We start from the raw sequence: 24,437 nt of genomic DNA on the forward strand, positions 1-24,437 counted from the left end.
AAGATCAAAATAAAAACAAATTTTAAAATCGATTAAAATCGCTTGCGCTATACATACAAAAATAAAAAAAAAATTTCGAAAAAAAAAAAAAAAAAAAAAAAAAAAAAAAAAAAAAAAAAAAAAAAAAAAGAATAAAAATTATCAGAATTTAATACAAAGATATTTTACTCTTCGAAATGAGGAGGAATTTGGTCCTTGGGGATTAAGCGACTGAGATAGAACATTGGGTCAATAGGCATCTGATATGGGAAGAATTGCTGGTTGATAGAGTTGAAATACTGTTCAGGATGAAATACCTCCAAAAGATGGTTTGAATTCGCACTGGGAGGATTGCTTGAGAGAGGAGAGGAGAGGAAAGAGTGCTGAGAGGAATACACTTCTGCTGATGGAGTCTCAATGCTGTTGATTGAAGAAGACAAAGAAGTCGAATTTGTAGTCTTGTCGTTTTTGTGATGTGGCGGAGGAGGGTTGTCTGTTGGATAGAACGATGTTGGCAGACGAGAGGGAAGGCTGCTCATGTCGCTGTCAATGTTCCTGTTTGTGTCGCCTGTTAAGTTCGAGTTGCTTGAATGATACTGTTCATAATTAGGCTTCTTCAATGATCCCTGTAAGAGAGGCTCTTGTTCCAATCCTCTTATCCACTCTGGAGCAGGAACTGTGTCAAGCTGGTTGTTTAATGACTTTGATAACTTCGATGGAGAGGAAGAAGAAGAAGAAGAAGAAGTTAAATCCGAGTCAGATGTGTTGATGGAAGGAAACCTGCCAAACCCATTCTCTGATGTTGTTGTGCTTTTCATGCCATGGTAAATTGTTGCCATTGAGAATGCGACTTCTTCTGTTGGGTTGTTGATCACTTTCTCTCTTCGATTCCTCTTCTTTTCTGAGCCTCCACTCGTGAAAAACGTGAAAAACTTGTTTTTGAGTAATTTCAAAGAAGAAGACATCTTGTCAGCATCATCACCATTCATTCCATTGTTCAGCTTTATCCCCTTTCGCATTTTGCGTCTCTTTAGCAGCAGAAGAACAACAACCACAGCAACAATTGTTGCAATCACAAGCACAACAGACACAACAATTTCAGCAGTTGCTCTTTTGCGTGGCTTCTCTTCAGGAATGTTGTGTTGCAGAGGAGCTATCTCCACAAAGTTCGTGTGTGGAATGCTGCTGAATGGAAAAGGCATGTCCTCTGTGTCCCAGTACATCATCACACACCCCATTTGGTTTGTTTCAGCAGAAGGCTGCAAAATAGCTGAGGGCAAATGGAGAAATGCGTGTGTGTCATCCAGAAGCTCAGAAAATTGATATGCGAAATTATCGCGAATTGTGAAATTGCCTCCATTTGAGTCCTTTTCAGCCAGACACAATGCAATATTGCAATCCATCAGTTGTGTGCCTGTGATTTCAAGTGTGGATATTTGTCCTTCTTCTGAAGATATCTTCACAGAAGAGACTGTAGGAATGAAAAGCAGAGATGGCAAGTCTTTCACTGCTTCTCCAGAAACAGTACATCCTTCTCCTTTTGTCAAAAAAAGAGACGGAAAAGAAGGCGTCCCGTCAGATCCTTCTCTCAAAGATTCAATCACAATTTCTGAAGTTGAAGCTTCAAAATATATATCGTTGTTGCTTTGTTTTTTCTCCTTCCATCGTGATCCACATCGAATATTTCGATGAGCAGACAGAAATTGTGGAATGTTCTTTGTATTTCCAGAAAACAAGCACTCAGAAATCTTCAATGATCCTCCTTTCACAAACACAGGGCATATTGACAGTTGAGTGAAAGTTGTGTTTGAAAGAGTCGTTTTGCACTGAGAAAAGTGCAAAACAGAACCATTCCAATTGCATATTGGCTCGTTGTCTGAGCCTTTTGAATGGCTAAAAGTTGAATTACCAAAATGAGAAGCTAATAAAGTGTGTTCAGAAAAGGATGCACCACAATTTGAATGTTGCATTATCAAATTTTCGGAATCTGAGCTTGAAATTTTGCAGTCTTCAAATAAAACCTCGCATTTTGCAAGTTCAACTCCACATCCTTCCAACTGAGAACTAACACAGTTAATAAATTTGCATTGTGAAAAAGAAAACTTATACAATTCATCATCATCACCTTCTTCTTCTTCAAAGTCATTACGTTTCATTTTATTCTCTTCAGTTTCTTCTTTGTTATTAGTGCTTTTCTCTGAGTCATATTGCAAATGATCGAAATTGTTGTGGAATCTGTCTTTCAGACCAACAACAGCAGCATTCAAACTAGACGACTTGATAGAAACAAATTGACACTTTGAGAATTTCTTGCAGATGTTCTGCTCATTCATTGTTCTCTTCCCATTCAAATCTAATGAATGAAATCTGCTTTTTCCATCATTTCTCATTCTTCTCAAACCAAAACCAGCAGATGAACGATCATTCAGGTCAAAGAGAGCACCTCTATCAACAGAAACAGATTGGAAGTTGCAATCATCCACAACAGAATCAACATCCAAGCCAAAAACAAAAGGAGAGATGGCCAAATGTTGCCCGATGAATGAGCTATGCAACAGCGAAAATGAACCCAAGACAGCTTGAACAAGGCTGATTGGAGCAGAAGACTGAACGCTCTGAGACTCGCTGGAGACAGTTGGCAGTGAGAAAGTGCAGAATGAAAATGAAAAAGACTTCCCACATGAGTAAAATATGGCTGAATATTGAGAAGATGCTATCTGAGAAAAGCCAAGTGCATCGATGTGTATGTGCACAACAGACAAGTCTCCTGTGTTCATCACAAAAGAACGATGAGTCGTCTGCATTGACTTTGCAGGCGAAGATGAAGGACGCATAATTAATGTCGCTATGGAATCATCTTTCAGATCTGATGATCCTTTTTCATAGCTTCCATTAAGAGAGTGGTCAGTTGTGTAGGAAAAGTCAATAACTCTTAATTCATTGTCTGTTTGTGTCCATGCTTCGTCTTTGATTTCAACGTCAGACAAATCGACTTCTCTTTCCAATGCAGCCACTTTAACAATCAGACATTTTGCATTTTTTGTGGGGAGAAGATGGCCCATCCCATCAATTATGTATTTGCATGCTGATTCCTTCGATGCACCGCAGTCTTTTGCAGAATTCCCTTTGTTCCCATCCACATACACCGTTGTCATCTGTGTCACATTCAGATAATCTGAGAAAAGATCAATTATCATCCCGTTTTGCATAGAGCTGTCTCGACCGTTGTCAATTGATAGCAGATGATGCATTTTTCGTTCGTGGCCTTGTAAATACCTTTCAGTCACCATTGTATCTCTGCTCACTCCAGCCATTGCAAACGATTCAAAGTTTGTTCTGTCGTATGAAGTTCTGTCAAAACGAAAGTATGCTGGATGGATGGTGGCAGAAAGAGAAGGACACGAAATAAACATCCAATAGAGCTTGGTGATTTTCTGAGACCAGTTTTCAGAAAGCGTAAGATTTGTGAAGGAAATGGAATATGTATTTGAAGATGAAGCTGTTGAGTGTTTCTGTTGTAGTCCACTATTTGCCTCATCCTTCACACAATCCAAGTAAATGAATTTTCCAAGCCCGTTTTCAGAAGCCATAGTGCAATCGCAGAGAGTGCAGTGAGAAATCGAGCATATTCCGAATGGAGTGAGCGATATTCCGAGGGCTCCTCCATAAGCAGTCGCTTGTGTTGCTTTGACTGATGTAAAGTTTGATGATGCGATGACTGTTGAGTAGGAAGAAGTGCAAGGTAGAGGAGAAAAACTGCTAATGTTCAAATTAGACTGTTTTGTAAATGTGAGGATGGCAGCATTTGTTGATGTGGACTCAAATGCTTCAAATTTGGATCCTGTAATAGTAATACCGCTTGAAGATGAAGACGAAGATGAAGAAAAGGAAAAGTGAGAAGATGAGACATAATGCCTGTTACTCTGAACACCTTTCAAATCACAATTTTCTTTGAGATCTGTTTTGAGTGAAGTTGAACATGGTCCGTTATCCAATTCATTCTCATTTTGGACGAGCACTTCAAACAATGAGCCGTCAATTTTGCTGATGTTTCTGACTGTTAGCTGATTCGCATGTGCTGCAACTGCTGAAGACAATATAAACAAACTTCGAGTTATTGTTTTGAAATTGGACACAGAAACCCTCTCCATCTCAAGAGTTCCTCCCAAACAAACAGCAAGCGAGTATTTAATTGAAATAATCTGTGTTAGTACATTTTCAATAATGTCAATCTCTTCAAGCCTCAAAAGCTGTGCTTTGGTGTCAGAATAGAATATTGTTAAAACAGAAGAAGGAAGACTAGTCTCTTTGAAATGCAGGCGACGAATTGCACAGATAGACTGCACAAATACAGCTGAATTGCAATAGCTCGCCTGATTTGTGCCGATATCTTTTGAAATAGAAATATCAGCCCAGTCCTTTTCGCTTCCAAAAATATGAGTCTCTTTGAAATGTTGAGTGTTTTCTGTTTGGGCAGCAGAATTGTCTGATGCCTTTGAGCCGCCATCGATTAAGGCCTCAACAATTTTTATTGGCTTTGCGATTGTTGAAGCATTGGTCACATAAATCGAGCAGAATGTGTTGTCTTTGCAGTGATTGTAGGAAATATCAAGCGTCTTGCATTGTTGTGTGGATTTTCCGCACTTAAACCAGTCTTTGCCTTTGTTGCTGCAATGAACACTCGACGAACGATAGCGGAACAGCTCAACGATTGATGCTGGTTTATGTGGCCCGGAAGCAAAATCTTGGGGAAAAGAAGATGCTTCATTGAAGTAATCTGAGTGTGTGACTTCTTTTGTTGCCAGAAATTGGTCTAACTCATCAAGATTGAAAGAAGAAGCATTGTCAGTTTCCAATCCCCAGAATAGAGTGTCTTCCTTCTCAGTCACTTTGTTTGGTGAAGAAAATGTGAATTGATCTGTCTGGAGTGAATCAAACATGCCAGAATCACACAGCAAAAACACGTTCTTTCCATAAAATGCATTGTTGCTTTTGAGGACAAGATCAGTTATTTGAAATGGAAGAGACTGAGAATTGGCTTGTCCCTTGTTGTGGATGCAATCAAAATCATTCAATCCAACAGGAAATGAATCATTCATCGAAGAAGCATCAATCATCAGCGCACCGCCTCTGCCATTTTCGATCGTTTTTGCGATGCAGTATGATATTTCGCAGTTAATCAAAGAAAGTCGATGGGCATTAGATGTTGTTTTCCCTTCGTTGAAGTTTGAAGAAGAGCCCCAAGTTTCTTTTGAAGGAGGGATTCGAACAAACAATGCTCCTCCAAATTCCGAGTTCGGGCTTCTACAGCTTGACATAGAACATCCAATCATTTCTAAGGAAAATGTCGTTGAATTTGTACATGAAATGAGAGATGAATATGTTGATGTTGCAGTTACTGTAGAAATGTTCACTTTGCTAAAAGAAAGGGAACACTATTCAAAAAGAAATGAAAATTTCAACATATTTTGTAAAATAAAAAATAAATGAAAAAATATATTAAAATTTGCAATCATACTTCTCCATTAAGTGAAATTAGTGAACAGCGAAATTCATTAACACAAGGACCAATTTCAGAAGATTCAACTGATAGAATTGCTGCATTTAATTGAAAAACTGAACTTGTAAAAGGATCGATTGAACAATTTACGAGCATTGAACATCCAGATATTGATAATGAAGGAATTGTTTGTTGAGACGATTCGCAAAAGAAAAATGGCTTTCCCAGTGGAGCCCGTGCTGAGTTGTGGACAAAAGAAATGTTTGAAAACGTCAGCTTACCTCCAATGTTCTCAAAAAACGATCTTGGTTTATCGTTAATAACATTAGAGATTGAAACGATGTTTGATCCGTAAGGTTCAATTCGAATTTTTTTATTATCCAAAATTACTCCTTCAACATTATTTTCATTTGATGCATCCATTAAAAAAATTGTCATTTCATCTTGAATTGATGTTTGTGAAATAGCAAAAGTCAGTGTTTTACATGGAGAAGAATCTGTCTGTCCACATCCGCCTGTATCTACACCTTTCGATGGTGATACTGTTTTCGTGTTTGCATTGCGTTCCAAATTTGTTGAGCAAAGAAAAGGGAAAATTTTTTCTTTTAGGCAATTCAATGAGCAATTGGATTCATTGAGTGCTTGAATGTTTCTCATAAAAACATTAAAACAACTGATGCTTAAAAAAGCTATCAGCAGAATACTCATTCAATTTTTGGAACGAGCACAATGCAAAATTTTAACAAAAATTCCAAACAATAATTAAATATGGGAAAGTTTTCTTTTTGCATATGGGACGAAATTTTTTATTTTATGAATTTTGTTCCACACAGTTCTTTCAAAGATTTTTTTAATTTTTTATATTTTTATATTTAATATTGCACGATAATGTTAGAATAATAATCATTCAATAGCAGAAAAAGTTTGGAACAATTCATTGTATTTTTCATAATTGTGAGAATTCTGTCCCATATCTATTGTTAACATATTTATTCAAAATATACAAGTATCTTTATTATTCATTTGCTTCATTGTATTTAAATATCCACATAAATCTTAATTTTTGAAACTATTCGTGGAAAAAATGAATTATTCTCTAGAAATAAATCTTCTTATACAGCTCAAAACACGAAATAGATGTATGTGCACAATCATTGAAAGAACGGTCAATCATGTACAATGCAGTCCTTCACTTCTTTGAATTCTTGAAGTTTCCTGATTGCTAATTAAACTGTACCAAAATGTTTCGATTCCTCTTTGCTTTATGATTAAATACGATGTTTTGAATAGAATCTGAATTGAAACAGCACATTCAACCTTCTCTTTCATTGACGAAAGCATTAAAAGATATTTTATTATTTAATTGATGAATTGGGGGAAAACGTGAGAGAAAAAGCAATAAAAAAATAGGAATTAAAAAAGAAATAATAAAATTAAATAGAAAATAGAAGGATAAGAAATGAGGGGCGGGTCTAATGAAGCTGATACCACATGAAAGAAATTAAACCAAGAGATGACGGAAAAGAAGAGAATTACTCCAAAAACAAAGAATAACATCAAAAACGCTCTGAGTTCAAAGAAATGGAAAAGCATAGAAACAAACTTCATGGAAAGAAACAAAGGCGATATTTTTAATAAATAAAAAAAAATGAAAGAAAAATCATAAAATTTTTCCAAACATAAAAAAACATAAGAAAAGCACATAAACTAAGATTAAGAGAGGTTTGTTTAAGTTTAAAAAAGCTCATTATAAATTGTTCTTTTTTTGGATGAAATTTTAACCCTCTCTTCTTTCCCTTCCATAAATAAGTGTTTTTCCTTCAAAAGATTCAGCCCATTCCCCGTATTTACCCTCTTCAATATCTCTTCCATTTCCCTCCTCTTTCTCTCTCTCTCTCTCTCTCTTTCGCAATGTGACTCACCCATCCTCCAAGTCCATCCCTCCATCTTCTATTCGTCTCTTCTGCTTCAAGCGCTGTGCCTCTTCCAGCTGCTTCCTCATCTCTTCAGGAACTTTCCCATCTGGCGATGAATATGGAATATCCTCTCCTGTCTCATCATCGTGTATCATCATCTGCGACCCCATTCCACCTGCTCCCGACTGACTCGCAGCACCTCCACTTGCATCTCCTGAGCCTGTTGACATCGACGAGTCATTGGCTGCATCTGGCTCTTCAATGTCCATTTCTCCTGTGCCTCGTGTTCTCCCATCTGCTCCACGCCCGTCTTTCCCAGCAGCCCCTCCTGCTTGTCCACCAGGAGTTGCTTGTCCTGCAGGCGTGTCTTCTTCTGCCGATGGGCTCTGTGCATGTAATGTGGATATTTGCAACATCAGATCTAATGATCCTTCATGCTTTACTATGAAATGAAAGTTGTTTTGGATCATTTCAATCTGCCTTTTAAGTTGTTCGGTTGTTGGTCTTTCGACAAACTTTATTGACTTCAATCGTAAATTCAACTTAACTTGGTTCATTGGGCCTGAATGACGTGAAACAGGATATGTGGTGGATGATGATGATGAAACAAAATTGCATCTTCCAAGAGAAAGAAGGGCATTCCGCTCGCATTCGCTGTCTCCAAATGATATAACATTTATATCAGGCATTGCAGATGCTGGATACCTTGAATGAGGAGAGCAAAAGCAAGAATTTATCTTTTCAACAAATGCCGTTTTTTTCCACTGAAAGAGAAAGTTTTTAATTTTGTAAAAAAATTTTAAAAGAATAAACCATATTTGGCTGATTTGGATAAGTATTTTGGTATGTTGTCCTTGCAGAAACAACTTGAACGTCATCCAGCATTTTTCTTATCTTTGGCATGAATTTTTCAGCACTTAATTCAACCCATCCATGCTGTAAAAGTTGTTATCAAATAAAAGTTTAAAATGTTGAACATATACAAAATAATACATCATAAATATTCAAATTCACACTTCAGCATTTGTAATAATAAAAACATTCTTTGTAAATGTATACGCTATATTAATCATCTTTATGACTTGTTCCTGAAGTGTTTCAAATTGGCTGATAATTTCTGGTGGAACAATTGGTGTTTGAAGGGTTATTTCATTGCTGCAGAGTACACTGCTAGCAAGCATTGTATCATCCCTATGAAATGTTTGAATTTAAAACAAAAAGTAACGAAAAAAGAAAGAAAAAGGATTCAGCAATGATCGAAGTAATAGCATGTTCCACACCAATCAAAAAATAGAATAGTATTATCAACAGCTTTTTTAGTCATAAATTCCTTCAATTATGTTGTATTGTTCTATCACAATGCTGTAAAAGAACGGTTTTCGAGGCAAGCCAGGAAGGGATTCTGTGACTTAATTTCCCAAAAATGGGCTGTCCAAAAAAAGAAAAGTCGATATTATTTAACGAGATGGAAATGCATCACATGGATAAGGAAATTAACTTATTTCTGTTTCATTTGCAACTATTGATCACAAATATTAACTCATTTCTCAAATAACGGGTACGCTAATTTAGGAACATTAAAACTCATTATTAGGTCAGATTCATACAGAATCAAAAAGACATTTCAAGACCAGAAAGTCATCAGATCATTCCATGACAGTTAAACTCTTCGTAGGAAACTTGAGCGAAAGCACAACCGCAGTTACAGTTGGAAAATTATTCGAAACAATCGGACTCGTGTTTGTATTTATTTTTCAACAATTATTTCAATTATTATTTATTTGCTTTTAATGATGATTATATTTCATTTTTATTGAAAATTGTGGATATGCTGTTTCCTGTTGCGATCTTTGTTCAAATACATCAATCACTTCAACAGCAAAAGCGCAACAATCGAAACAAGAAATGAAGTTTCAAGAGGTTTCGGATATGTTGAGATGCAAGACGAAGAAGCAGCTCAGACAGCTATGAGACAGCTCAATGGATACAACTTGAACGGAAAGCCACTTCGTGTGGAAATTGCATATGAGAAATCAAAAGCTCCAGCAACTCGTAGACCCAGAGCACGCGGCGCTCGTCGTGGGTTTAGAGGAGGGTTTGCTGGGTATGGTGGCTTTGGTGCACCATTTGGAGGTTACGGAGGATTCGGTGGATTCAATGCTCCCTTCAATGGATACGGATATGGAGCATTCCCAGCACGTCGCGGAAGAGGAAGATTCGCAGGACGTCCACGTCGCGGAAGACGTCCAACTCGTCGTCAACTTAACCCCGATGCACCTTCATCACAAACACGTGTTCACATTGGAAATCTTCCATACTCACTGACAAAAGAAGATTTGACCGAGGCATTGAAAGGATATCAAGTCAAAGACATCATCTTGACTCATCGCCGTTTCAATACAGCCCTTAATGTTGGATATGCATTTGTTGAATTTGCATCTGCAGCTGAACAAAAGAAATTCTTGGCTGAACACCAAACAATTCAACTCAAAGATCGTGAATGCAGAACAAGCGCTGCAATGGACGTCCCAGCTGAACAATCAAAGTAAAGGACTGTTTCTATCTCTGAAGTTCTTATGTAAAGAACAGTGTTAGTCTGTTTCAAATGTTAATTGAATGTTCTTTACTATTTACTCTTTATTTTGTTATTGCCCTTTTGATACACGTTTCATCTGAAGTTTTTTCGATTTTACTCAATAATACTCATAAAGTCTACATGCTATGTTCCAAATTTTTATCTATTTGGCATTGTCAAATTTTCAACTTTCATTTTTCCCAATGAAAAGGTACCAAGTCAATCCTTCTTTGAAGCAAGAAGTTTTTAAAAAAATATTATTACTTTCTTGAAAATAACCAGTTTATTTAAATGGGCTGTGTGATTCTTTGAATAGTTTATTGATGAATTTATTGAAGAAGAAAAGAGAAAGTTTCATTTGATCATACCCAATATAAAATATGATCATTTCAATTTATAGGAAAAATGTTTTAATTCAAGAATTTGAGGTGTTTAATTTATTGAAAAGATGATTTTCTTCACGACTTGCTTGTGTGAAATGACTTTTCTCATAACTTTTATTTATTATCGAATAAAAATTCTATTGTCGAAATAAATAACAGAAATAGTTTAATTTTGTAAAACGAAAAGTTTATTGAATTTTAATAATCAACTTCACTCTGAAATCAAATATTATTTTGTGAAAGAATGAGTTATCTGACTTAATATAAATAATTGATGTGCGTAAAAAAGATATTTTTTTTTTTTTGAGCAATGCCTTTTATTCAGTCTAAACCGGATATAATCACGTCGAATACAATCACATTCGTTTATTGTCACATTTTTCGATGCACCGACATTTTTTGCTTGTTTTTCATTCAATTTCCATCGCATATAATCACTGGGCTGAAAATATGAAATCACAGTTGTTTTCATTATGGATAATTATTTCAATTAAATAAACAATTTTTTGATCAAAAATCTCAATTTTTCGTTTTTTTAAAAATGTGCTTAAATAAGTCAAAATAATATGTATTATTGAAAAAAATTAATTACGCAAATGAAAAAAGTGTATTTGTGTCGAATTTCCAAAAATAAAAAAATCGACCCAAATATAATAATTTTAATAATTAATTTTTATTTTTTTCTGTGTTAAGCATCATCGTGTATAATCACAATCTGATATAGTTACAAAAAGTTGTGCAAAAACCGATGTGATTATATCCGGTTTAGACTGTAAATTGTTTCGCTCATTACTTTATTAAACTTTCTCAGATATCAAAATAAATTGGATATTCATATCTGAAAACAAGGGTCATTGATATCACAACATCTTGTTTTGTGACCTCATACGTATTTCAAAAACAAACCCATTTTGTTTGTATGGAGCAAAATATTTCACTTCAGGCGTTTTCATTGTTAAATAATGCACTTTTCATTGACTTTTTGAGATTAAAAAACACAATAAAATGTTTCCATTTTTTGACATTCATAAAATGTTACAATTCTTTCTGTTTTGATTTCAACGAAGCTTGTTCACAGATGTGAAAGTCCAATGAATTTAGAAATATTCAAAAGGTTAATAAAGTTGTAAGCAAAACAAAAAACTTTCACGTCGTGCAAAATAAGCTTTATAGTCCGTCCCTCCCCCTCCCAGCCATTTGGGAAATGCTTTTTGAATAGTCGCATATGTTTATTTTTCATGTAAATCAAAAATATTACATTTTGCTCAAAATTCTGTTTCTGCACACGAATCTTCTTAAAAATGTTTGAAATAGTAATATGCAGAAATAGATTCCATGTTAATGAAGTTGGGTGTATGTTAATAAAAATTTGAGCAAAATAAGAAAATAATTATTTATTTGAAAATAAAATATTTTTTTCTTATCTAAAAGAATTACTTATTTGGACTATTTTTTATAGATTATTAAATGTGATGGGTTGTTATTTTTGTAGATTCGAAATATGTTTCACCCAAGTGAAGAAAAACATTTTTTTTGCTATCTATTCCTCGAATATCAACTTTATCAAATCAATGTCTTTCAAACTGAAGGGATTCGAGAAATTCAATTATTTCTTCCGAATAAATTTGAATCAGAAATTTTCTATTTAAAGTCATTTTTCTGAATTTTCATTATCGAACAATAATTAAATTGAATGATATTTTTTAATATATTTAATACTCACCGTGTTAAAATTTATAATAAATTATTTTTAAAAGTTATTGCAATGATTCCCAAAGAGTTAGGCCAAATATAATAATATCATAGCAATACCAAATTATTAAAATTTCCACAAAAATAATTCAAAATACAAAAATAAAACGGAATGAGAGAATTACTTTAAAATTTCAGAAGGATTACAACAATAACATTCGAATAAATGAAAAATCAAACAGCTGAAATATGAATAATTCTTCCCGAAGATTTTAAAATATCAGCAATGGAAATATTTGAAGAAATGGAATTCACCGAAGATTTCTGAATCTCGCTGAAGAATTGCATTTGTTTCTGAACTGAGAATGAAGAGTTGTTTGAACAATTATTTTTCCGTCTCATTTTATCAACTTCAAGCCAATATTCCAGTCTCGTAACATCTTTCTTTTTTTTGCTTAAATAATTTGATTCTTTTTCAGCTGAAAACAGTTGCGATGATGAATTCTGTCCAGTTGAGATTTTGTCTCCTTCTTCAATTATGCCATCTTTGCTGTTACTCTTTCTGCTGTTACTTTCATCGATACCTTCTGTAATCTCGCTTGTTTCTTGTTGCTGTTGAGGAGCATTTTCTTGTTGATCAACTGCATTCTCTTCAACATCGCAGTCTAATCCAATATCCCCATACACAGATTCTATGCAAAAAGAGCAGTTTGTCATTTCCATCAGAAAAGGACGAAAATATGGATTGCTCAAAGATTCGTCTTGCTCATCTAAACTTGAATCATCCGCCGATTCTTTGTCAAACGAAGAAGTATCATCAGTATCGCTTTCATTCCCTTTCCTTTCATTCAAACAATTCGCAGCCCAAACAGGTGAGCTCATTGCATCTTCCAGAAGATCAGTATCCACAAACTCAACAACACACGGACTGCACCATTCATCAACTGCTTCTCTTTCACCTTGACTCGATTTGCTATCACGCACTGAACTTCCACTCTCCCCTTGCAACCTGCCTTCTTCACTCAAATCCTCAGGCAATACAAGCTTTTCGAGTGAATCTACCCACTTCGTCCTTCCGTCTTGGTATTTCTTCAGCCATCGCAGCGATTTTGCATATTCAGAATCAGAAGCTCTTTTCTCTTTGGGAATATCCTTTTTCAGCAGAATTGACAGCACCGTTTGAATAAACTCTTCACCTGTTGTGCTGAGAGGGAGAGAAAGTTCATGCAATGTGGATCCTCTTCCTGTTGCTGCATCAACAAATCGGATACAAAACAGAACATTTTCAGGTGTTGCCTTCGGTGCATTTTTGGGTACAATCTGAAGTGATATCGCAAATGGATTATTATCCTTATCTTTATCGTTATCATCAGAAAAGTGAGAGTGGCTGTCAGAAAATGGATTGATTGCAGTTGGAGGTGGAAGAGACAGAACATTCACTGGATCGTCAGATGGCAAATAAGACAAAAGTTCAATTGAATCTTCATCAGAACAACATTCACCCACAATTGAATCTCCTTTCAATATTTCTTTTGCTCTTGATTTTCCCTTTTCCTGTGTCTCTTCGCATCCCACTTCATTGTTCGATTCAGATACATTCATTTTGTATTCATTATTACATTTCTTATAAATCGTTCGATCAAATCCAACAACCCATCTGATATCATTCTCTGTGATATGTTCTTCCTGCTTGCCTGTTTCACTTGGGAAGATCCATTCATTCAGCACATCCACCGGGCGCTGCTTCCGTGTTATCGTTTCATCATCACCTTTGCCATTTAATGAACTTTCACAGTTCTTTCCTTCTTCATTCAGCTTTTTCTGTTTTTTCTCTTCGATTCTGCTTTTCTGCATTTTTATTACATTTTCCACCTGAGCAATTGTTTCCTTGTCAGGCACTTTGAAATACTCACTTGCAACTTCATCAACAAGCCTCGTCATCAAACTCGCTTGAGAAATGTCTCCTTTGATCATCGTGGTCACTTCGTCATCTTCTGCAATCCTTCCATTCAAAGGCTCCGCAACTGTCTGAGTCAGCACCTCTCGCCTGATTCTGATCTCCCTCCAGTTGTTGATCAGCCCAAAGTTCGCCCACTCTTCATTCAGCTTGTTGAAAGTTGAACTGTTCCCCAGCGATAGCGCTGAAAATGAGCCACGACGTGAAAAATACAAGCTGTCTTTTATTAGCTGAGATTGAAACGCTGACAATCTGAGAGGATCTTCACTTGTAACAGGCTTTTTTGAGGAATCTGAACAAGAAGGAGAGGAAGTGCCAGAAGGGATTAGAACAGGAGTAGATGAAGATGAAGATGAAGATGAAGGCGAAGATGTCTGATCGTCCTCATCTTCCAAAGGAACAACGAAACGCCGGCAGAGGAACTCTGCTCTTTCCTTTTCCAGCGATTCGAAACTTGTGTGGAGTGAACCAGGACGAGAATCTAAGTGAGACTTCTGTGCACCAAACACTTCTCTGAATATTGTCATGCTGCTGTCCTCTCCTTTTGCCTTTCTGCTTGCAAAAAGAGAACACAGCTCCTGCACTTGGCACACCACAGACATCAAAAGAGATGTCTTCACAAGAGACGAATGCGCCTGGGCAAACAAGAACTGCGTCCAGTGGCGAAACAGCAGAGAAGATGAACAACCAGATGCTGTGTCTTCTTCACAATTGAGAATCAACTTCAGAATCGAATTCTCTTCTTCAGCAGGCGACGGAAGAACTACTTTTCCGATGTCAACCCAGAGACGTGTGGTGTCTGTTCCTTCTGGCAGCTGAATTCCTTTGAAGAGCGGCCGCCTTCCAACAAGAACAGAGCTGTCGCGAAAGAGAAGCGCAGATGGCGAAAAAAGCCTCAGCCGCACAGAGCACAACGAACCAGGCGGCCACCGACGCAGATAGAACGTGGGGCAACAAGTCTGTGTGTGTGTGCAGTCATTCTGTTCTTTTCTAAGAGAAGAGAACAAAAATCGATTGCGCGCAAGACAAGCAAACGATGAGAGCTTCAAACGAGGATCAAGGAACTTCTCTGCGTCTTCTTCGGGATCCATCACGAGATGAACACAGACGCCTTTATCACTCAGCAGCCTCAGATAACACTCAGACTGCTCTTTCAGTTTGGCACTGCTTATCTGCTGCTTCCATTTCGATCGTTCCAGTTCTGAAGAAGAAAGCCTTTCGAGAATCTTAACAAGAAAATCTTGTCCGTAATTCATAAGCATCGCGATGGTTGTGTCTGCGTGAAGAGCCGTATGAAGCAAAATGCATCCAGTTGCTGCATCGACCAACCGAACAGGCACAGTTGCATTGCTTGTCATCGCAACAATCTCCGTTAATGGAGGACAAGTTGTATGAGATTTGGAGTACTCCAAAATAGCAGATGAATTTTGATGCATAACAGCAAGTGGCTTTGTTGGATTAATGACAATGGGAATTTTATCGATAGCTTCAATTGCAGAGTCAGTTTCATTTGTCGAAACAAACTCGACAACAAGTGAGACAGATAAATAGTCCTCTAAACCAGAAAGTGGAGAGGAAGATACGAGAGAATAAACAAGCTTGTCTCGATTTGATATCCAGTCTAACACAATAGGAGAAGGTATTAACGAAAACACAGCTGAAGAAACAGTTCTGTCTGTCATTGGTGACTGCTCATCAATTGGCTTCAGAATGTAAACAATGCTCCAAACCATTCGATTGATAAGATCTAAAACAGATGAATCTGAAGGGTTCGCTGCTTGTGAAGTTGAATTTGAATTATCAGAAGAGGCTTCAGATAATGATTTTTGTAAAATCCTTTTTGCAGTAAGAATTGCCACATCCTCAAGCGTGGTCATTGATTTTGAAATTTTGAATGAAATTGAAGGAAGACATTGCGGGTGAGGTGCTGGAAGATCTGATAAACGATGAGAAGAAGATTTAACATCAGAACTTGAAGATTTATTCTTTGAGAAATCATCAAAAATACAAAAATGGTGAGGATAAATGCTAATCTTATAACTAGAAGACCAAGAGGGAAGAAGAGGGGATATATTTCCACCTTTCACTTCATTTTTGTATTTTGTCAATCTTTCTGAGTTTCTGTCTTGAATATTTTCTTTATCTCCTTTAACTATTGATTGAATAAATTGTTTCGCATTTAAATTAGAGTCTTCCTTTGAGAAACCTTCTTTTTGCAGCATTATCTCTACAGATCGATTGCCGAAATGCGGTTCAGGAGGATAAAATAAATCTTCTGGCAAAGATAACTCGGGCTTCAATGACGTGTGTGGCTGCTCAGTTGTTTGCATTTTTGTTGTAGAACTTTTTTTGATTTCAGAAGAAAGCTCCTTTGATTTATCCACATGCGGATTACCGAGAACAAATAAGGTTAAGATGGAATCATCGGATAAATCCGTTGAAGACTCTTCAAACAAATATTTTAATCTATTTCTCCTTGAAGAAGAGTTAGATCCATTTTTATGACAATTGCAATTCATGCTTTTGAGATTTTTGTTTGAGATAAATTTATTGAAATGGATGGAAAAAATATTTCTAAAAATATTTGTTATGGTCCATAATGAAAATGTTCGTCATAGTTTTTTGATATCATCAAACGGTTATTCAAGAATACAATAGGGAATTGATAATTCCATTTTTGTCATTTAAATATTGCGCTAATCTGTTCGCATTCAGAAAAATACAAAAAAAAGAAATCTGAAAAAGATAAAAAATAACAAATGTTCAATGATAATGACAAATAATAATCTGCACTCTTCAAAAAGATAACTTTTTTGGTATTTTAGAACATTTATTAACATTTTGCAATATATTTATGGAAGCCAATTGACAATTTCTTTTCTTTTATATGAATTTTCATCCACAAAATGAAAATGACATTGAAAAGGAAATAATTATGATTATAATAATAAAAAATTAATCAAATAATGCAAAACACAAACGAAAACAGTCAAATATGACTATTAACATTAAAATGCACAAATAGATTGAAAAAATACACACACACAAAAATTAATTTCTTCACAAATATTTTTGTATTTATTTAGATATTTTATATATATTTTTCACTTTATCAATGAAAATTAACTAATAATCTTGCAATGAGAAGATATATCTCTTGGAACCAAACAAGATTCTGAGTACAAGCAAGGAAACTCTTCTGCTTCAGATGATCGAAGCTGCACATAAAGAGGAGTGGAACTTGTTAGTTTCACTCTCAATTGGGATAGAATGCAATGAGAAGGATCTTTCTCTTTCTCTATTTCATTATTATTATTATGATTATTATTATTATAATTTTCTTTATTATCTTCTTCTTCTTCTTCTTCAATATAATTATTATCTTCTTTATTATTGTTAACTTTATTATTATCATCTTTATTATCTTTATTATCTTTATTATCTTTATCTTTATTATCATCAATATCATCATCCTTCCACATATTCCAATCGTCCAATGAAGCAATTGGCACAAGACCAGATGCATCTGCCAAGCAAATGCGAATGAGAGGAACAAGAATATTCAGAAGCACTTCATCTGGCAACTCTCCTTTTGAATGCTGTGAAAGAGAAAGAGAAGAAGATGAAGAAGAAGAAGAAGAAGAAGAAGAAGAAGAAGAAGATCGAGAAGAAGAAGGAGAAGAAGGAGGAAGAAGAAGAAGAGAAGGAGGAGAAGAACGAGAAGGAGGAGAAGGACAAACAGAAGAGCATTGAGAAAGAAGCAATTTGATAGATTCCTGTGAAAGAAGAGAAGAAGATAGCAGATGAGAAATGTATAGCTTGAGATCTAACAGCGTTGTGCTGGTCAAATCAACAGGCACACTCACAAAACGAGATTGAGTCGGAAGAGTTAATCGAAGGCTGACGAAAGAAGGATGAGGATGAAGAAGATGAAGCAGAACTGGATGGGTTTTGAGATGCTTCCCTGTTGATGATGATGATGTTGTTGAAGAAGATGAAGAAGTGTTAGAAGAAGAAGAAGATGCTGATGATAACGATGCTACTGCTTCTAATTCCCTCTCCATCTCTTTCTCCAAAATGTTGTTGAAGTTGATGAGTTTCATTCGGAATGTGTTCGGAATCAAAATTGAATCATCTGGCAATGCCACAACTGTTGCTGTGGTTGACAATTCTTGTTCGGCGCTCAAAAATTGATCAGAATCCCTCTCATATTCTTCTCTTTCCTTTTTATTCTTCCTCTCTTTTTCTTTTTCTTTCTCTCTCTCCTCTTTCTCCTTCTCCTTTTCCTTCTCTTTCTCTTTCATTCCTTCTCCTGTCGGCGCAACAACTCTTCGATACACCAACACAGTTGCATAAACAGGAGAAGCGAAATTGAGTGAAGGTAGTTGAGTCATATTCGATTCAGATGATTGATCAGATGATGTTTCTGAAGAAGAAGAAGAAGAAGAAGAAGATGATGATGATGATGACACAGAAGAAGAAGAAGAAGAATTAACTGAAGAAGAATTTGAAGAAGAAGAAATATGCCCATGTGAATAGCAATATTCTTCACTCTTCTGAATCTCCGAGAAACGAGCAGCAGAAATGTTGTCTTTAGAGCCAAAAGTGAGCTCAATGTCTGAGTCATTCAGAACATCACTCACTTTCCCCTCTGAAACACACACCCAACTCAATGGCGATTCCCTCTCTGCCCACAAAACTGGATCATAAAGTTGTTCTTTTTCTTCTTTTTCTTCTCCTTCTCCTTCTTCTCCTTCTCCTTCTTCAATTCCTTCTCTTTCTCTTCCTTCTCCTTCTTCGTATTTTTCCTTTCCTTCTTTATCATCTCCTGAATTAGATGACTCATTCGCTCTTTCTCCTTCCATTCTATTCAATTTCTCCTTCCTCTGCTTCTTCGCAAGAACATCTCTGAACACGTCATCATTCACAACTGGATGCTTTACACGCTCAAATATCACTGGAGAGGAACAAAAACAGCTGCTGTTATTGAATACACCTTGTTCTGCTTCAGATTCCATTGCATTTTGGTTTCTTTTCTGTTTGTGTGAAATTCCCTCTGAATATTTGGTGGATGACTGAGCTATAACTGATTGTAGAACATAAATGCTGTCTTCATAGGACTCTTTATCATCATCACCTTCTTCTTCTTCCTTCGCTTCTTCTTCTCTTTCCTCTTTTTCTTCACCTTTTTCTTTTTCTTTTTCTTCTTCTTCTTCTTTTTCATTTTCATCTTCTGAAGATAGTTCTTCTTTTAATGCCTCCTTCAAATAGAACCTTCCAACCCAATCATCCACATTCTCCTTCTCTTCCCTCTCAATAACCCCAACCAACCCTTCTTTCTGTACTTTCCCTGGTTTCTTCTTTGTGTCTATGTATTGTGCCATGTTGAGTGTGTGCGGGAATGCAAAGTAATCTTCACAAAACTCTCTTCTTTCCCACTCATTCACTGGCTGAAAGACAGAACTCTTCATAGAAGTCATTCGAGAAACAGAAGAAGGAGAAACAGTAGAAAAAGAAACAGAAGAAGAAGAAGAAGAAGAAGAAGAAGAAGAAGAAGAAGATTTTGAAGCAGAAAGCATTCGAAGAGAAGGATTCAGATCATCGTCGTCTGTTCTCTTAATCACAAACACCACATTGCTCCCCACACTCAACAGCCTCATCTGATGGATGGTGAATCCACTGCTGCATTTGCACAGAGAAGGAAACAATGAAGGATTTGGTGACTGTTCATTTGATTTTGAATTAGAATTGGTATTGGAAGAAGGAGAAGAAGAAGGAAGAGAATGATTTGAAGAAGAAGAAGAAGAAGTTGAAAAGGGATAAAATGAAGAGTAAGCATTTGCACCAGATTGAATGTTGCGTGTCGATCGTGTGGAAGAATGCTGTGGAAGTGTTGGCTGAGGCTGTGCTGATGGCAATTGGCTGTTGAGACCAGGAAGACCAAACTTAGAGAAGCTTGATAAACAGGCAGATGATGATGAAGAAGAGGAAGAAGAGGAGGAAGAAGAGGAGGAAGAGGAAGAGGAAGAGGAAGAGGAAGAAGAAGAAGATGATGATGATGAAGGAAACATCTGCGCACACGACACATTCATATTCACATCCTGATACACAGACGGCGGAGCAATCACAGTGCCACTCTGTTTTGATGCAGCAATCGCTGTTTTTCTCTTCTCCTTCGACACCATCGCTATAGAGGAGGTGTACATCCTGTGTGCATACAAAGGCAGGCGGTGGGTGTTGGCGTATGCTCTTTCCTGGCAGAAGAGGAACGACAGAAACGAGTCCAGAGTGCATTTCACAGCCGCCTCGTCACCAGCTGTCTGCCTTCCCTTCGCACTTCCGCTCACAAACCACTTGCGGAAGAGCGAAGGAGCAAAGGGCAGCTCAACAAAGGGCAGCGAATGGACACTGCGATGCACAGCACCACAGCAGGTGCAGGTGAGAGAGACTTCGACTGTGACAGAGACAGAAGAGTCACAGGAGGGATGAGGAATAACAATGGAGGAGGAATCGAAAAGGGCCTTCAGCATTCGATTGGGTGGTTGAACGGTTTGCGTTGTTGGTTGAGATTGTGGAAGTTGTTGAAGTTGTTGAATTTGCTCATTTTTGTGAGTCTGCTGGCTTTGGAGTGTAAGAAAAGCTTTCTTTTCCTTGTTCCGCTGAAGAACAGCGCATTCGCATATGACTCCAAGAAAGAAAGTGAAAAGGCGCTCAAAAACACAAAATTGCTGTGGAATTCTGTTTGAAGGCGATGCAGCTGATGATAAAGTGTCCTTGTGAAGTGGGGTGCTTGAAGGAAACTGTGCAGAAGAAGAAGAAGAGGAAGAGGAAGAGGAAGAAGAAGCTGTGCTTGAAGAGCCTTCCAACAAGCTGATGAGTGGCTGTAGCGGCAAGCGTGGGTGGACAGAGAGAGTGGAGAGGAGACACAGCATCTGCAGTTGCATCACAATCATTTCTGATCGCCTTCGCTTTGGAAAGTGAAATGAGGGGTCTGATGAATCATCTTTGGTTGGCTTTGCTATTGAAGCGACTGTGGGGGATGAGGAGGAAGAGAGATATTCCTGAAGCAGGTCGCAGTATGTTTTGGCATGCGATTTAGACAAAGAAACCTGGCATTCTGATAATCCAAAGTCATGAGAAAGAAGATAACGTCTAACACATGGCAATGAGAAAAGCACATGCAGAACCGATGGAATAAGCGAATATGCTTCAATGTTGCATTGAGGTATTCCCTTTTTCATTTGCGCAGTACTTGAAGGTAGAAAAAATATGCAAGGATGATTGTGAGTCCGTCTTTGAATTTTTGTCAAGCAATTGAAAGAAATTTTTTCCATAGTGAAGCAAATGCCTTGTCTATTTTTATTTGGTATTTTTGGAACATCAGATGAATTGAATTGTTCAAGGATGCTACCACGTTTGACTGATTCATGATTTGAAGGCATATGCTCATCTGATTGCATTTTCGCTTCTTGAAATTGCGTCCTAAAAGTGGATGGAAGCAAATTGAAATACTTTTGGTTTGCATTTTTAATTTCGTTTACATATTTTCTGTAATCATACGGTAAAGATTCCTTGTCCATCGTTGATAGAAAATTGTTGTAATAATCTGGATTAAGTCCGAAAAGAAGGTAATGACATTTTAAAATTATACTTTTTCTGATGTCACTATAACGTAAATTTTGTTGAGAAAGTATAATATGCTTAAATATTTCTCTTAAAGATCGAGTTTTCCAGAGAAAACAACGTATTTGTGGAGCATCTTTCAATTGAACTTCTGGGCTTTTAAGAGCAGGTTCCATGCAACGCTTATATAAAATAGACATCATTTGAAAGAAATATGCATTTTCTTCCGAAATTGAATCTTTGTTAAACGACACAACATTAAAGTCCGTTTCATATTGCAAAGTTCGAAGCACAACACTCAGTTGTGTGGGCTCTGTATAACCTTGTGAATTTGCCACTTGGGCCAGCTTTTCTATAATTTCCGAAAAGTTTAAAGCTGATAAGTGACAGTTTCCAAAATTTTCTGACATAATTAATTTGTTATGGCTTCTATCAATTCAAATGGGGCAAAATTTTATAACGTATGAAAAAAACTCAAATTTGTTCCAATTTTTTTCTCCACCGTGTCATAATCAGTCTAACATTCCCAAACAAAATAATAAAAAAAATGATAAAAAATCGTGAACAATAAAAGAAATGAGTAAGTGGAACAATATTCATAAGGCAAAAAATTTCTTCCCAATTGAAACATTCTTCCTCTCTCTCTCTCTCTCTTTATTTATTTATTTATTTATTTATTTATTTATTTATTTATTTATTTATTTATTTATTTATTTATTTATTTATTTATTTATTTATTTATTTAAAGAAAAAAAAATATTATTAATTAAATTAAATTAAAAATATCGAAATTCGACATGTGTTTGTAATTAGTAGTTGTAAATCTATTCATTATCATGATGTTTTTGACACTTCAAAACAATTGACATGTTTGATTCTGCAGCTTTGCATATTGTGAAATTTCATCTCTTCAGGATTGTTGACTCCACCACTATGCAAATAAAACAAAAACTTTATTTCAAAAACGAAAAATTTATCCAATTGGGACAAAATTTTTGACAACAGGCATTTTTATTGAATAATGATGCACTTCAGATAAATTTTTTGTGAACAAAAATTTTGGAAAATATTGGTTCATATTTCGATATATGTATGAGGTCACAAAACATTATGTCATTACTTCAATAACATTTGCATATTTATGTGAAAATCAAATTTATTTTGAAATCTGATTAAATTTAAAAAAGTTATAAGTGAAACAAAAATTTTATGCTTTATTTAAAAAAAGCTTGAAGGTCCATATTATCCCACAATTGAAAATAAAAATGTGTTCGTTGAAATTTTTTGAAACAAACAAAAAAAATTTTTTTCTTCAAAATTTGTTCCATCGAATCTTAATAGTGAGAAAGATGTTTTAAGATAATTTATAAAAAATTAAAGAGAATATTTTTGAAATCACAACTACACCATTTACACCATTTATTATTCAAATTTGGTAAACTTATTATTCAAAATTGGTCAACTAATTATTCAAAATTAATAAACGAATTATTCGATTTTGGCAAACTAATTATTCAAAGTTGTTAAACTAATTATTCAAAATTGTTAAATAGTGTGTCACAAATCCGGGACATGTAACAAATCCGGGAAAGTGCATAAATTTCAGCTTTCATAAAACTTTTCTCTCATTCATTTGTTTCAAATCAAATAAAGGAATCGTCTGAAGTTATAAGAATTGCTTTTTTAATATTACTGTGTAAGCAAAAACAGTTTTTCTTCAGATTTCGTGTTTTAAATAAATTATGAAGAAAAACTGTTTTTGCTTACACAGTAATATTAAAAAAGCAATTCTTATAACTTCAGACGATTCCTTTATTTGATTTGAAACAAATGAATGAGAGAAAAGTTTTATGAAAGCTGAAATTTATGCACTTTCCCGGATTTGTTACATGTCCCGGATTTGTGACACACTATTTAACAATTTTGAATAATTAGTTTAACAACTTTGAATAATTAGTTTGCCAAAATCGAATAATTCGTTTATTAATTTTGAATAATTAGTTGACCAATTTTGAATAATAAGTTTACCAAATTTGAATAATAAATGGTGTAAATGGTGTAGTTGTGATTTCAAAAATATTCTCTTTAATTTTTTATAAATTATCTTAAAACATCTTTCTCACTATTAAGATTCGATGGAACAAATTTTGAAGAAAAAAATTTTTTTTGTTTGTTTCAAAAAATTTCAACGAACACATTTTTATTTTCAATTGTGGGATAATATGGACCTTCAAGCTTTTTTTAAATAAAGCATAAAATTTTTGTTTCACTTATAACTTTTTTAAATTTAATCAGATTTCAAAATAAATTTGATTTTCACATAAATATGCAAATGTTATTGAAGTAATGACATAATGTTTTGTGACCTCATACATATATCGAAATATGAACCAATATTTTCCAAAATTTTTGTTCACAAAAAATTTATCTGAAGTGCATCATTATTCAATAAAAATGCCTGTTGTCAAAAATTTTGTCCCAATTGGATAAATTTTTCGTTTTTGAAATAAAGTTTTTGTTTTATTTGCATAGTGGTGGAGTCAACAATCCTGAAGAGATGAAATTTCACAATATGCAAAGCTGCAGAATCAAACATGTCAATTGTTTTGAAGTGTCAAAAACATCATGATAATGAATAGATTTACAACTACTAATTACAAACACATGTCGAATTTCGATATTTTTAATTTAATTTAATTAATAATATTTTTTTTTCTTTAAATAAATAAATAAATAAATAAATAAATAAATAAATAAATAAATAAATAAATAAATAAATAAATAAATAAAGAGAGAGAGAGAGTGAGAGTGA

At 35.3% G+C, this 24,437-nt stretch overlaps 5 protein-coding genes across 5 annotated transcripts; 1 reads left to right on the forward strand and 4 right to left on the reverse strand.

Annotated features, from left to right (window-relative positions):
* Positions 1–164: 164 nt before the first annotated feature.
* Positions 165–5,917, reverse strand: MONOS_9646 (uncharacterized protein; the record flags this gene model as incomplete). Its single annotated transcript, XM_067880164.1, has 2 exons — positions 165–5,414; positions 5,498–5,917. The coding sequence occupies 2 exons, from the start codon at positions 5,915–5,917 to the stop codon at positions 165–167; spliced, it is 5,670 nt and encodes a 1,889-aa protein (XP_067725039.1).
* Positions 5,918–6,790: 873 nt separating this feature from the next.
* Positions 6,791–8,819, reverse strand: MONOS_9645 (putative protein kinase). Its single transcript, XM_067880163.1, has 4 exons — positions 8,676–8,819; positions 8,412–8,586; positions 8,209–8,331; positions 6,791–8,159 (listed from the first exon to the last, which is right to left on the reverse strand). Exons 1-4 carry the CDS (start codon positions 8,717–8,719, stop codon positions 7,398–7,400), a joined length of 1,104 nt encoding a protein of 367 aa, XP_067725040.1. The 5' UTR covers positions 8,720–8,819; the 3' UTR covers positions 6,791–7,397.
* A 144-nt stretch (positions 8,820–8,963) lies between these two features.
* MONOS_9644 (putative RNA recognition motif protein) lies at positions 8,964–10,120 on the forward strand. Its single transcript, XM_067880162.1, has 2 exons — positions 8,964–9,134; positions 9,275–10,120. Exons 1-2 carry the CDS (start codon positions 9,049–9,051, stop codon positions 9,942–9,944), a joined length of 756 nt encoding a protein of 251 aa, XP_067725041.1. The 5' UTR covers positions 8,964–9,048; the 3' UTR covers positions 9,945–10,120.
* Positions 10,121–12,072: 1,952 nt separating this feature from the next.
* Positions 12,073–16,570, reverse strand: MONOS_9643 (uncharacterized protein). Its single transcript, XM_067880161.1, has one exon. The coding sequence runs from the start codon at positions 16,519–16,521 to the stop codon at positions 12,280–12,282; it is 4,242 nt and encodes a 1,413-aa protein (XP_067725042.1). The 5' UTR covers positions 16,522–16,570; the 3' UTR covers positions 12,073–12,279.
* Positions 16,571–16,662: 92 nt separating this feature from the next.
* On the reverse strand, positions 16,663–21,243 carry MONOS_9642 (uncharacterized protein; the record flags this gene model as incomplete). The annotated part of the gene is made up of 1 exon (XM_067880160.1): positions 16,663–21,243. One exon carries the CDS (start codon positions 21,241–21,243, stop codon positions 17,125–17,127), a length of 4,119 nt encoding a protein of 1,372 aa, XP_067725043.1. The 3' UTR covers positions 16,663–17,124.
* Positions 21,244–24,437: the final 3,194 nt, after the last annotated feature.

This window comes from Monocercomonoides exilis, assembly GCF_001643675.1.
Source record: "Monocercomonoides exilis strain PA203 chromosome Unknown scaffold30-1206723, whole genome shotgun sequence".
Lineage (NCBI taxonomy): Eukaryota > Preaxostyla > Oxymonadida > Polymastigidae > Monocercomonoides > Monocercomonoides exilis.

Bases quoted from the DNA above. Each gene is read 5' to 3' on its own strand.
- MONOS_9643 (XM_067880161.1), bottom strand. From the start codon at position 16,521: ATGAATTGCAATTGTCATAAAAATGGATCTAACTCTTCTTCAAGGAGA.
- MONOS_9644 (XM_067880162.1), top strand. From the start codon at position 9,049: ATGACAGTTAAACTCTTCGTAGGAAACTTGAGCGAAAGCACAACCGCA. The intron at 9,135-9,274 runs GTTTGTATTTAT...TCACTTCAACAG, and splicing joins TTCGAAACAATCGGACTCGT to CAAAAGCGCAACAATCGAAA.
- MONOS_9645 (XM_067880163.1), bottom strand. From the start codon at position 8,719: ATGACTAAAAAAGCTGTTGATAATACTATTCTATTTTTTGATTG. The intron at 8,587-8,675 runs GTGTGGAACATG...AACATTTCATAG, and splicing joins ACTATTCTATTTTTTGATTG to GGATGATACAATGCTTGCTA. The intron at 8,160-8,208 runs GTTTATTCTTTT...TTTCTCTTTCAG, and splicing joins ATCCAAATCAGCCAAATATG to TGGAAAAAAACGGCATTTGT.